The 14,444-nt window shown below is 44.0% G+C and overlaps 1 protein-coding gene across 1 annotated transcript in view; it reads left to right on the top strand.

Annotated features, from left to right (window-relative positions):
* Nucleotides 1–6,381, top strand: part of erbb2 (erb-b2 receptor tyrosine kinase 2) — a 46,626-nt gene extending 40,245 nt beyond the window's left edge. The window contains exons 22-27 of the mRNA XM_041883972.1: nucleotides 371–446; nucleotides 1,533–1,679; nucleotides 1,974–2,071; nucleotides 3,930–4,118; nucleotides 4,387–4,777; nucleotides 5,238–6,381. Coding sequence (XP_041739906.1) covers nucleotides 371–446; nucleotides 1,533–1,679; nucleotides 1,974–2,071; nucleotides 3,930–4,118; nucleotides 4,387–4,777; nucleotides 5,238–5,614 — 1,278 coding nt within the window. The 3' untranslated portion in view covers nucleotides 5,615–6,381. The remainder of the gene's footprint in view (nucleotides 1–370; nucleotides 447–1,532; nucleotides 1,680–1,973; nucleotides 2,072–3,929; nucleotides 4,119–4,386; nucleotides 4,778–5,237) is intronic.
* Nucleotides 6,382–14,444: the final 8,063 nt, after the last annotated feature.

Here is a 14,444-nt window from a genome sequence, read left to right as displayed (position 1 = left end):
TGTGTATTTGTGCCATCAGAGGGTGAATGGGCAAGACAAAAGATTTGTGCCTTTGAATGGGGTATGGTAGTAGTTGCCATGCGCACTGTTTTGAGTGTGTCAAGAGCTGCAACGCTGCTGTTTTTTTTTAACGCTCAACAGTTTCCTGTGTGTATCAAGAATGGTCCTCCTCCCAAAGGACATCCAGCCAACTTGACACAACTGAGGGATCCCGGTGGAATGCTTTCTAGACCTTGTAGAGTCCAGGCCCCGACGAATTGAGACTGTTCTGAGGGCAAAAGGGGTGCAACTCAATATTAGGAAGGTGTTCCTAATGTTTTCAACACTCAATGTAATGTCTACGTGTGTTTGATGTCTCTGTGCTCTTCAGGTGCCTATTAAGTGGATGGCGTTGGAGTCTATCCTCCACAGGAAGTTCACCCACCAGAGTGATGTGTGGAGCTACGGTCAGTCTAGCCACTCTAACCCATACTTAATATATAAATAATGCCACCAAGCATTTCAAAATTCACTAAGACAGCAACGTCGAATGTATTATTTCAGACTCAACAGTACCTCTGTACATTTGTGGGCAATAAAAAGTTAAGTCGTATAGGCAGTACAATTGCCATAATGCGTGTGCAATTTGTGTGGTACAGTTTGTTTAAAAAAAACCTGTACCACACTTTTTAGTGCCCACAACTGTTTATCTATGGCTCTATATAAAGTCAACTGAGTGTGAGATATAACATTTAAACAGGCGCCATGTTGGCACCAAACATTCAAAGACTACCTTCTAGTTTGAATAGAGTGTTATTGTCATAATATCCCACATGAAAAAAAAAAACAGTTTAGTATAGAATACTAAGGTACTTACTATAGAATTCTATAGTATACTGTAGTATACTGTAGAATACTATACTACACACTGTAGTATCCCTCGATCATGTGTAGTACTTATTATAGAATGTTGTAGTATACTGTAGAATATTACAGTAACTACTACAGTATATCAGCAAATAAACACTTTAGTAAATATTACAGTAATGTCCGCAAAAACATTGCACTTTTTTAAACTATAGTAAATGCAAAATTGTAGCATTTGCATATACCCTGCCAATTCCCCTCCCCCATATCACAATTTGTGCCACCCATAAGTGAGAAACCTACATGCCAAATATAGACCATGTTGTGTTCCCTACAGGTAATAGAAAATAGCTATTTTAGTATTTCTTCAATACGTTTCCTGAAGGAGAAAACCTCCACTTCTATGTAAAAGATAACAAAACAAAAACACTATACTAAATACTACATTTATGTCCGCAAAAACACTACAGTGTATAGAACAGTCAGCAAAACACTACAGTAAATACTACAGTATACTACAATCTGTAAATACTATAGTATACTACGTTGAATATTACAGTAAAGTCTGCAAAAACACTACAGTGAAAACTATAGCATTTATACCATAGTATACTATAGTGTTTTTTATGTTGGATGGAGCATTTGGAACCATCTCTATCTGCAACTGTATCTCTCTATCTCATTAGGGGTGACTGTTTGGGAGCTGATGACCTTTGGGGCCAAGCCCTATGACCTGATCCCGGCACGAGACATCCCAGAGCTGCTGGAGGGGGGCGAGAGGCTCCCCCAGCCCCTTATCTGCACCATTGACGTCTACATGATCATGGTCAAGTGTGAGTGGCACTGGAACTGTATAGTTTCTTCCATACAAACAGAATGGGGAGTTCCCTTTAAGAGTTTACCTCTTAGATGGGCGGATCACCCCAAAATCTGAGTTTGTAGACACAGCTCATATGCCTAAACTCCAAATAAATGGAAAAGACTCATCCATTCATGTCTTTTTAAAAAGCGCAACACAAATTAAATGTATTTCATTGATTAGTATAGTTCAGACCTACGTATGTTTTTATGGGTTATATTACCATGGTGATGACCTGTGGTGACCTGTGTGTGCGTTTGATACACAGGCTGGATGATTGAACCAGACAGCAGGCCTAAGTTCAAGGAGCTGGTGACAGAGTTCAGCGCCATGGCACGAGACCCGCCTCGCTACGTAGTCATCCAGGTGTGTGTGTGTGTGTATGTTGGTGTGTATGTTGGTGTGTCTCTGTGTATGTTGGTGTCTGTCTGTCTGTCTGTGACTGTGGGTGGCTGTGTGTGTACATGCTTGTAGACATGTTTGATGTGTGGGTATTGTTTGCCAGTCTGTGAGATGAGTATGAGTGGAATCTGTGTGCATGTGAGTTTGTTTGTTCAAATACACTACCAGTCAAAAGTTTGGACATACCTACTCATTCAAGGGTTTTTCTTTGTTCGTAAACATATATTTTTTTTAAATGACATTGTAGAATAATAGTGAAGACATCAAAACTATGAAATAACACATGGAATCATGTAGTAAACAAAAAACTGTTAAACAAATCAAAATATATTTTATATTTGAGATTCTTCAATAGCCACCCTTTGCCATGATGACAGCTTTGCACACTCTTGGCATTCTCTCAACCAGCTTCATGAGGTAGTCACCTGGAATGCATTTCAATTAACAGGTGTGCCTTCTTAAAAGTTAATTTATGGAATTTATTTCCTTCTTAATGCGTTTGAGCCAATCAGTTGTGTTGTGACAATGTAGGCGGGGTATACAGAAGATAGCCCTATTTGGTAAAAGACCAAGTCCATATTATGGCAAGAACAGCTCAAATAAGCAAAGAGAAACGACAGTCCATCATTACATTAAGACATGGTCAGTCAATCTGGAAAATTTCAAGAACTTTTAAAGTTTCTTCAAGTGCAGTCGCAAAAACCATCAAGCGCTATGATGAAACTGGCTCTCATGAGGACCGCCACATTAATGGAAGAAACGGAGTTACCTCTGCTGCAGAGGATAAGTTAATTAGGGTTACCAGCCTCAGAAATTGCAGCCCAAATAAATGCTTCACAGAGTTCAAGTAACAGACCCATCTCAACATCAACTGTTCAGAGGGGACTGTGTGAATCAGGCATTCATGGTCGAATTGCTGCAAAGAAACCACTACTAAAGGACACCAATAAGAAGGGACCTGCTTGGGCCAAGAAACACGAGCAATGGACATTAGACCGGTGGAAATCTGTCCTTTGGTCTGACGAGTCCAAATTTGAGATTTTTGTTTCCAACCGCCATGTCTTTGTGAGACGCAGAGTAGGTGAACGGATGATCTCCGCATGTGTGGTTCCCACTGTGAAGCATGGAGGAGGAGGTGTTATGGTGTGGGGGTGCTTTGCTGGTGACACTGTCTGTGATTTATTTAGAATTCAAGGTACACTTAACCAGCATGGCTACCACAGCATTCTGCAGCGATACGCCATCCCATCTGGTTTGGGTTTAGTGGGACTATCATTTGTTTTTCAACAGGACAATGACCCAACACACCTCCAGGCTGTGTAAGGGCTATTTTACCAAGAAGGAGAGTGATGGAGTGCTGCATCTGATGACCTGGCCTCCACAATTCCCCGACCTCAAACCAATTGAGATGGTTTGGGATGAGTCGGACGGCAGCGTGAAGGAAATGCAGCCAACAAGTACTCAGCATATGTGGGAACTTCTTTAAGACTGTTGGAAAAGCATTCCAGGTGAAGCTGGTTGAGAGAATGCCAAGAGTGTGCAAAGCTGTCATCAAGGCAAAGGGTGGCTATTTGAAGAATTTCAAATATTTTTAATACTTTTTTGGTTACTACATGATTCCATATGTGTTATTTCATAGTTTTGAGGTCTTCACTATTATTCTACAATGTAAAAAATTATAAAAATAAAGAAAAACTCTTGAATGTGTAGGTGTGTCCAAACTTTTGACTGGTACTGTACATGTAGCCAAACCCTCACCATACTTTCCTAAGTCATTCATTTCTTCCTCTCCCTCCACCCCCCCTCCCTTCTCTCTCTCCAGAATGATGACAAGATGAGTTTGTCCAGTCCAGTTGACAGTCAGTTCTTCAGGATTCTACTGGAGGAGGAGGGAGCAGAAATCAGAGACCTGCTAGATGCTGAGGAGTACCTGGTGCCCCAGCCCAACTTCTTCAGACCCCAAGCAGAGACCTCGGGCCCCAACGGCCCCTCACGACACCACTCACACAGGGTCAGTTTCCTCCCATTACCCCTCTTCTTCTGTCCTCTCTGTCTTTGGAACGATCACTTACCCTCTACTTTCTACCTCTCTCCACCATAACTTGCTCCCTCTCCTGTTCTTCCCTTCTCCATCTTTCCCCCTCCTCCTGCCCCTTCCCTCTCCCCTTTTGCCTCTCCTTCCCCTAATAGTAAGTTTCCTTGAGATCTACTCTCTCTCACACACACACACACATTCTTTCTCTCTCTGTCTCACACACACTCTTTTTCCACCCCCTCAGAGTACGGACCAGGGATTGGACAGCGAGCCCTCCATGGCAGGCGGCCCGCGAAGCATGTACTCCTCAGTGAGCACCCTGGGGCGCAGCCAGTACCCCACTCTGCCCATGGGGGTCAGCGCCACCTCCAACGGGCACTGGACCCCCCAGTACCCCTCCCTCCTGGCCCGCACCCCCTCACACCTCTCTGCGGGGGGACACTCGGACTCTGTGTTCCTGGACGGCGGTCCCGATGACGCCCCAGCGAGCCCTGGGCGCTATTGCAAAGACCCCACCTTCCTCAATGGAGGAGAGAGCGACCTGGAGACGGACGGACCGTCACCGATGCATCATTATAATCATCACTCGCTGCCCCGTAGGGGTCATGCGTATAATCATAATCACACGTTACCAGGTGAGTTAGGTGATAGACAGTACACAACAGACCTGTGCTGTTTTGTTTCAAATACTTTACATTTATTTTACCTGGTACATTGTAACCAACGGATAAGTGCAATGGATAAGTGTAAACCTACCCCTTGCATCTGGCACTCTAGGCAAGCTCAAGCAAATGCTCAAGTATTTAAAGGAAAACAAATTGTATTTAAGCTCAGGTCTGTATACACACATTCATCTACTTACACGTGGTGCTGAAAAACATCTGTGCAAGTCATAATAAGTCTGAGTGTTGATTTGTCATTGATGCCTAACCTGTACTTCTTTATGTTCAAAGACTACCTTAGTTTAAATATAATATAATTGTATATTTACATCGAATTTGGTGCCAAGATAGAGGACAGTTTCCTTAAATCTGTATATCTCTATGTGAAACTGTATATCTGAACTATTCTCCTCTCCTCATTCTCCTCCCCCAGAGTACATCAACCAGGAGGTGCAGGACCTCCGGTCGGGGGCCGTCGAGCGGCCCAGCACCCTGCCCCGCAAGGGGGCAGCTGAGAGGCATCGGCACCTCCCCAATGGCCTGAGCTCGGGACACAGCGTGGAGAACCCTGAGTACCTGGTCCCCATGATGACCTCCGGCTCCACCTCGCCTGCCTTCGACAATCCCTACTACCTGGACCTGGTGGCCAAGGCTAAGGCTGTGGCCGGAGGGGGTGGTGGTGGGGGAGGGGAAAGGGATGGCCCTAACCCTCCTCCCAGGCAGGTGAATGACTTTGTGACGCCCACGGCAGAGAACCCAGAGTACCTGGGCCTAGCAGACACCTGGAGTGGCCAGAGAGAGCACACCTGATGAGACTGACAGGAAGTGATGCGGAGGAAGGAAGAAGTGAGGAGGCACGATCCTGGGTTACGGACAGGGGATAGGGGCACTACTGCTGTAGAAAAGGAGGAGAAGGAGATAGCGAGGGGGAGGGATGTAAGATAGGAACGAGTGTGTGTGTGTGGGAAGCGGGTATGTGAGGACTGTGCGTGAGTGTGTGCCTGTGTGCATGCATGTGAGAGAAAATACGTTAGAGTGAATGCATGATGAGTGTCTGAGATTAAGTTAGCATGAGTGGGAATGAGTTTGTGGATGAGTGAATGGAGGTGTACTGTCTGGAGTAGCACTCACAGGATTGCCAGCCAGAGGATGTCCAGCTTGTATCTCCTGAAAACCGTCTGGTCCGGGGTGTTACACAACACCACCCAATACAATGTAGCATTATCGGAGGGACGTTATTATTAGCGTGTGTGCTGAACTTGTTTCAACGCGCACCAAGGTTTATGTCCTTCTTGTCTCCCTACGGTAGCGCCTCTGTCAAATTTTTTAACACAGCCTCGGAAACGACACAGTACTTTGAAAGCCAAGGAAATTCACTCACCGGAAATAAACAGTTCTCAAATCCTGACTATATGGTACTACTTGCAGGCAAAAGACGGACAGCACCACAGTATCTGAATATTTTAAGTAATCTCATGATAAATGGGAGAATAATCCAAGTAACACTGGACTAGGCATATAACATTTGAAATATTTTAGTTTTTAGATTTATTTTATTGAAAGTTATCGTTCATGTTTGTGGTTTATTGTCATATTTGTGCGTGAATCGTTAAGTGAGTGTCTGATTCCCTTATCCTGTCCTTCTTGTAGTCATATATACAGTGGGGGGGAAAAGTATTTAGTCAGCCACCAATTGTGCAAGTTCTCCCACTTAAAAAGATGAGAGAGGCCTGTAATTTTCATCATAGGTACACGTCAACTATGACAGACAAATTGAGAGAAAAAACAAACAGAAAATCACATTGTAGGATTTTTAATGAATTTATTTGCAAATTATGGTGGAAAATAAGTATTTGGTCACCTACAAACAAGCAAGATTTCTGGCTCTCACAGACCTGTAACTTCTTCTTTAAGAGGCTCCTCTGTCCTCCACTCGTTACCTGTATTAATGGCACCTGTTTGAACTTGTTATCAGTATAAAAGACACCTGTCCACAACCTCAAACAGTCACACTCCAAACTCCACTATGGCCAAGACCAAAGAGCTGTCAAAGGACACCAGAAACAAAATTGTAGACCTGCACCAGGCTGGGAAGACTGAATCTGCAATAGGTAAGCAGCTTGGTTTGAAGAAATCAACTGTGGGAGCAATTATTAGGAAATGGAAGACATACAAGACCACTGATAATCTCCCTCGATCTGGGGCTCCACGCAAGATCTCACCCCGTGGGGTCAAAATGATCACAAGAACGGTGAGCAAAAATCCCAGAACCACACGGGACCTAGTGAATGACCTGCAGAGAGCTGGGACCAAAGTAACAAAGCCTACCATCAGTAACACACTACGCCGCCAGGGACTCAAATCCTGCAGTGCAAGATGTGTCCCCCTGCTTAAGCCAGTATATGTCCAGGCCCATCTGAAGTTTGCTAGAGTGCATTTGGATGATCCAGAAGAGGATTGGGAGAATGTCACATGGTCAGATGAAACCAAAATATAACTTTTTGGTAAAAACTCAACTCATCGTGTTTGGAGGACAAAGAATGCTGAGTTGCATCCAAAGAACACCATACCTACTGTGAAGCATGGGGGGTTTTTCTGCAAAGGGACCAGGACGACTGATCCGTGTAAAGGAAAGAATGAATGGGGCCATGTATCGTGAGATTTTGAGTGAAAACCTCCTTCCATCAGCAAGGGCATTGAAGATGAAACGTGGCTGGGTCTTTCAGCATGACAATGATCCCAAACACACCGCCCGGGCAACGAAAGAGTGGCTTCCTAAGAAGCATTTCAAGGTCCTGGAGTGGCCTAGCCAGTCTCCAGATCTCAACCCCATAGAAAATCTTTGGAGGGAGTTGAAAGTCCGTGTTGCCCAGCGACAGCCCCAAAACATCACTGCTCTAGAGGAGATCTGCATGGAGGAATGGGCCAAAATACCAGCAACAGTGTGTGAAAAACTTGTGAAGACTTACAGAAAACGTTTGACCTGTGTCATTGCCAACAAAGGGTATATAACAAAGTATTGAGAAACTTTTGTTATTGACCAAATACTTATTTTCCACCATAATTTGCAAATAAATTCATTAAAAATCCTACAATGTGATTTTCTGGATTTTTTTTTCTCATTTTGTCTGTCATAGTTGACGTGTACCTATGATGAAAATTACAGGCCTCTCTCATCTTTTTAAGTGGGAGAACTTGCACAATTGGTGGCTGACTAAATACTTTTTTCCCCCACTGTATAAGACATTGCTCGTCTTCCCGGTTGTATGGGGGAAAATGGAGAGAAAATGTACAACACACTAATGTGTGTGGGGTTTCAGACAAAAACCCAGTCGACAAAACTGGTTTAAATGTATTTAACCTATTTTAGCAGGGAGTCCCATTCAGACCATGGTCTCTTTTGCAAGGAAGCCCTGTATATGATGTCTTTTCAACCAGTTTTGCCCACTGGGAAGCCATGATATGCTTATGAGGAAGAAGTTTAATATTCTGGTGAGCAGCTCGAAGACCTGATGGGGCTCTGTACAATCAAAGCCATTTTGTTTGGCCAAGAGAAGGGCTATGCTGACCATCTGGCCAACACCTGTACTCCATGAAAGAAATACATGATGCATTTAGAAGACACAGCCATTGTGGCCAGGGAATACATGTGTTCATGAATGTGGCTTTAAAATGGTAGATCAACATGTATAGAAGACCAAGGAGGTTTGTGTAAGCTTGGACTTTGTGCAGTGTGCAACGTTCTAGATACGTTCTTACAACATTCCAGTGACATTTCTGGAAAAGGTACTACTGTACGAAGGAATTCCATGTTTTCAGCTGAATAGTGGAAAACCAAATTGGCAAAATTTGAAAAGTTTCAAATTTGTTTTAATTTCAGTTGCTTACTATGCAGTATGTACAATACATGCACTGCATAACCCCCAACGTTTCCAAGATGGGGTCCAGTGTTGTTATTCTTCCACTGTGTCCCAATTTTGTGTGATCATGGACACCCAAGAAAAGGGAAGATTGAGTTATAATACTGCGGTTGAATATTTTGAGAATTCGTTTGGCCCTGAAATTGGATGAAACCAAGGTGTTTTTATTCTTGTGAGACATGTTTTTATTCTTGCTGAGTGTGATTCTGAAGAGGGAAATGTGTACCTCGTTGTTTTTGATAATCAATGCATAGTTCAGATTCCTCTGGGCAACAAGCCCACACTTCTAGTTAATAATCAACCACATTTTATGAGACGGCAATTTCCATGTTAAAGGCCCAATGCAGTCAAAAACGTGATTTTCCTCTGTTTTATACATATTTCCACACTATGAGGTTGGAATAATACTGTGAAATTGTGAAAATTATGATAATGCCCTTTTAGTGTAAGAGCTGATTGAAAAGACAGTCTGAAGTTTCAGCCTGTTGGAATGTTGGCAGGCAGTAAGTTAGTTAATAGACCAATAAGAACGAGTTCCAAACCTCTGCTAATGACAGCTAGTTTTCATTTTTCCCATCCCCACTCAGACCACTCCCAGACAGCCCTAGAAAAATTCCTGTTTGAGAAATTGCTCTTTGCTAAGAAGCTATTTCTGTTTATTTTTGACCATTTTAATTGAAAACAATCACAGGAAGGTTCTTAATTGTTACCCAGAAATGATTTAATATTGATATAAAAACTGTTTTATTGGACCTTTAACTTCTCTGGCTGTGAGGGGGATACTGACAAGTCAATGGAGCCATTGTTTCTTTATGGACGTGTGGGAAGATCAATAACTCCCCTACCAACTGTCCCCACCACCACCAGTGAACATGTTTCTGCTTTGAAAAGAGGGAGAAATCCTGGGTTTTCTGGTGTGAAAGTTTTAGAGTTGGCATGGAGGAGGGACTGGGAACTATCCAGCATTTGTGAATGGGGGGCGGAGGGGTTGTATGGATTCACAGAGACTTCCTGCTTTTTTTTTACACATGACCTGAAAGGAATGAATAGCTGCATTGCTTTCGACAGGAAATCACAATTGTGCCCCTATTCAGCCAAATGTTTGTTCACAAGATCTATATTGGTTCATCATGGATTGAGGTGCTTGCAATTTCTTTAAATGAGAAAACACTCTTGGAATCCAATGGACGTTGCAATTACCAATTTTTCTTTGCTGGTTAGTTTCCTGATGGTGACCAAAACAATGAGTTATGTATGTCAGTGTCGGGTGGGGAGGGTTAAAGTATTCATAGATTTTTTTAATGAAATGTTTTACTATTTTCTTTCCCAAGGTATGTGCAACAGCACTAGCCACATTCACTTTGAAATCTTGTTGTCCTCATATGGGTAAGCTTAGAATTTTAGCCACTCATAAATGTGTTGCTTTCGTTTCTGAAGCATTTGGGATGTCTTAACCAATTTGATAGATATTGATTATATGACTCCAAAGTCACGGCCAATAGCTTTTCATACAATCAGCAGTTTTGTACTCGTAGAATTTAGACAACAAGCTTTGTCAGCAGTTTCTGATGAGCCATTGACAGATCTGATATCGTTGGAGTCCTGAAAAAAAAGTTGTAGCTCAATTTTATATATATATATATATATATATTACATACAGTACATTGACAGTCAATACCCTCCACGTGCTGTGAAAGTTTCATGACTCTAGGACCAATCAAAGTAATTCAAAATACCTTGTGAGGTTCCAAAACTATAATAAACATTTCTTTTTTGTTCAATTCCTGAAAATATCACTTTTTGGAGATACAAGGTTTTCCCCTGATGATATGAAAAATCTGGGACCTATTAAAGAGTTCAGTGCTATTTTACACCGCCAGAGATTTCAGACAAGGGCAAAAAATTAAAAAACTTGGAGGAGCAAGCACACAACTCCAGTCCTCAAGAGATACTCACTCCCATCCCCATCGGTTCATTTAGGCTTGGGAAGCCTTAATCAGTGGGCTCATCAGCCAATCAGCAACTAAGTTAATCACATAGGTACAGAGGCGCAAGCAATCCAAGATGACCCTTCAGGAATGGGTTTTCCCTCCCCCTACATTAAGCTCTGCAGTCTGACACTGTATCTGTGTGCGTGTTTGAGATCGACTACATTGCAGTCGGAGACTGCAGACTGACTGATCTACAAATCAACTTGCATCCTAAATGACTACTCATTATGATTTGTGGATTAGTCAGTCTGCAGTTGCTAACTGCAATGTAGTTGATCTAAAATAACACACAATTTCAACAGCCTCTAGCCTCCCCAAGTCTTCCCTCTTAACAAATTAATGTGAGGATGGGACTGCAGGTGGCATTTTGTACTTTTTCATGTGAATATTTTTATAAACATTGACGGTTTGTCCGATTGGGATGTTTCCTACCTATCAGTGAGCCAAAAAAACATGATGTAAACGTACACTATACTAGCAAGGTAGAAAACAAAAGCTTTTTGTAAGATATATGGTTGTATGTGTAGTGACCATGCAGCTCTGCTGGCTACAGTGCAGAGAGGAGTCCATATGTAAGAAAATATTTTATGAAGAAAATAAGTGTGCATTTTATATGTAATGATTGGTTATATATACACTACGTGTGCCTTAATACATGGAAAACATCCAATATTTTGTGTCTGTGTGAAATGCATTCCTAAAACAGAAGAAATAAATATTGTGGGAAAACATGGAATAACAGAAAATCTATGAGTTACACTTTACTAACCAAGCTTTTAGATTTAAGTCAGAAGTTCGTATCAATTGATCTTTATCAATGCCTTGAATAATTACTTAAAGGATAAGTTCGGTATTTTAGACATTGCAGTTACAGTGGGGAGAACAAGTATTTGATACACTGCCGATTTTGCAGGTTTTCCCACTTACAAAGCATGTAGAGGTCTGTAATGTTTATCATAGGTACACTTCAACTGTGAGAGACGGAATCTAAAACAAAAATCCAGAAAATCACATTGTATGATTTTTAAGTAATTAATTTGCATTTTATTGCATGACATAAGTATTTGATACATCAGAAAAGCAGAACTTAATATTTGGTAAAGAAACCTTTATTTGCAATTACAGAGATCATACGTTTCCTGTAGGTCTTGACCAGGTTTACACACTGCAGCAGGGATTTTGGCCCACTCCTCCATACAGACCTTCTCCAGATCCTTCAGGTTTCGGGGCTGTCGCTGGGCAATACGGACTTTCAACTCCCTCCAAAGATTTTCTATTGGGTTCAGGTCTGGAGACTGGCTAGGCCACTCCAGGACCTTGAGATGCTTCTTACGGAGCCACTCCTTAGTTGCCCTGGCTGTGTATTTCGAGTCGTTGGAAGACCCAGCCACGACCCATCTTCAATGCTCTTACTGAGGGAAGGAGGTTGTTGGCCAAGATCTCGCGATACATGGCCCCATCCATCCTCCCCTCAATACAGTGCAGTCATCCTGTCCCCTTTGCAGAAAAGCATCCCCAAAGAATTATGTTTCCACCTCCATGCTTCACGGTTGGGATGGTGTTACATTTACGTCATTTAGCAGACGCTCTTATCCAGAGCGACTTACAATTTGTATTAATTTTTTATTTTTTGGGGGGGTGGGGTAAGGGGGGGTAGAATGATTACTTTATCCTATCCCAGGTATTCCTTAAAGAGGTCGGGTTTCAAGTGTCTCCGGAAGGTGGTGAGTGACTCCGCTGTCCTGGCGTCGTGAAGGAGCTTGTTCCACCATTAGGGTGCCAGAGCAGCGAACAGTTTTGACTGGGCTGAGCGGGAACTGTGCTTCCGCAGAGGTAGGGGGACCAGCAGGCCAGAGGTGGATGAACGCAATGCCCTCGTTTGGGTGTGACTGATCAGAGCCTGAAGGTACGGAGGTGCCGTTCCCCTCACAGCTCCGTAGGCAAGCACCATGGTCTTGTAGTAGATGCGAGCTTCAACTGGAAGCCAGTGGAGTGTGCGGAGGAGCGGGGTGACGTGAGAGAACTTGGGAAGGTTGAACACCAGACGGGCTGTGGCATTCTGGATGAGTTGTAGGGGTTTAATGGCACAGGCAGGGAGCCCAGCCAACAGCGAGTTGCAGTAATCCAGACGGGACATGACAAGTGCCTGGATTAGGACCTGTGCCGCTTCCTGTGTAAGGCAGGGTCGTACTCTCCGAATGTTGTAGAGCATGAACCTACAGGATCGGGTCACCGCCTTGATGTTAGCGGAGAACGACAGGGTGTTGTCCAGGGTCACGCCAAGGCTCTTCGCACTCTGGGAGGAGGACACAACGGAGTTGTCAACCGTGATGGCGAGATCATGGAACGGGCAGTCCTTCCCCGGGAGGAAGCGCAGCTCCGTCTTGCCGAGGTTCAGCTTGAGGTGGTGATCCGTCATCCACACTGATATGTGTGCCAGACATGCAGAGATGCGATTCGCCACCTGATTATCAGAAGGGGGAAAGGAGAAGATTAGTTGTGTGTCGTCTGCATAGCAATGATAGGAGAGGCCATGTGAGGATATGACAGAGCCAAGTGACTTGGTGTATAGCGAGAATAGGAGAGGGCCTAGAACTGAGCCCTGGGGGACACCAGTGGTGAGAGCACGTGGTGCGGAGACAGATTCTCGCCACGCCACTTGGTAGGAGCGACCGGTCAGGTAGGACGCAATCCAAGAGTGAGCCGCGCCGGAGATGCCCAGCTCGGAGAGGGTGGAGAGGAGGATCTGATGGTTCACAGTATCAAAGGCAGCAGACAGGTCTAGAAGGACAAGAGCAGAGGAGAGAGAGTTAGCTTTAGCAGTGCGGAGAGCCTCCGTGACACAGAGAAGAGCAGTCTCAGTTGAATGACCAGTCTTGAAACCTGACTGGTTTGGATCAAGAAGGTCATTCTGAGAGAGATAGCAAGAGAGTTGGCTAAAGACGGCACGCTCAAGAGTTTTGGAGAGAAAAGAAAGAAGGAATACTGGTCTGTAGTTGTTGACATCGGAGTGATCGATTGTTGGTTTTTTGTGAAGTGGTGCAACACTCGCTCTCTTGAAGACGGAAGGGACATAGCCAGCGGTCAAGGATGAGTTGATGAGCGAGGTGAGGTAAGGGAGAAGGTCACCGGAGATGGTCTGGAGAAGAGAGGAGGGGATAGGGTCAAGCGGGCAGGTTGTTGGGCGGCCTGCCGTCACAAGTCGCAAGATTTTATCTGGAGAGAGAGGGGAGAAAGAAGTCAAAGCATAGGGTAGGGCAGTGTGAGCAGGACCAGCAGTGTCATTTGACTTAACAAACGAGGATCGGATGTCGTCAACCTTCTTTTCAAAATGGTTGACGAAGTCATCCACAGAGAGGGAGGATGGGGGGGAGGGGGAGGAGGATTCAGCAGGGAGGAGAAGGTGGCAAAGAGCTTCCTAGGGTTAGAGGCAGATGCTTGGAATTTAGAGTGGTAGAAAGTGGCATTAGCAGCAGAAACAGATGAAGAAAATGTAGAGAGGAGGGAGTGAAAAGATGCCAAGTCTAGTTTTCCTCCATTTCCGCTCGGCTGCCCGGGGCCCTGTTCTGTGAGCTCACAATGAGTCATCAAGCCACGGAGCAGGAGGGGAGGACCGAGCCGACCGGGAGGATAAGGGACATAGAGAGTCAAAGGATGCAGAAAGGGAGGAGAGGAAGGTTGAGGAGGCAGAATCAGGAGATTGGAGGGAGAAGGATTGAGCAGAGGGAA

This window comes from Coregonus clupeaformis, chromosome 1 (genome assembly GCF_020615455.1).
Source record: "Coregonus clupeaformis isolate EN_2021a chromosome 1, ASM2061545v1, whole genome shotgun sequence".
Lineage (NCBI taxonomy): Eukaryota > Metazoa > Chordata > Actinopteri > Salmoniformes > Salmonidae > Coregonus > Coregonus clupeaformis.
This window is presented reverse-complemented; position numbering and strand designations above follow the sequence as displayed.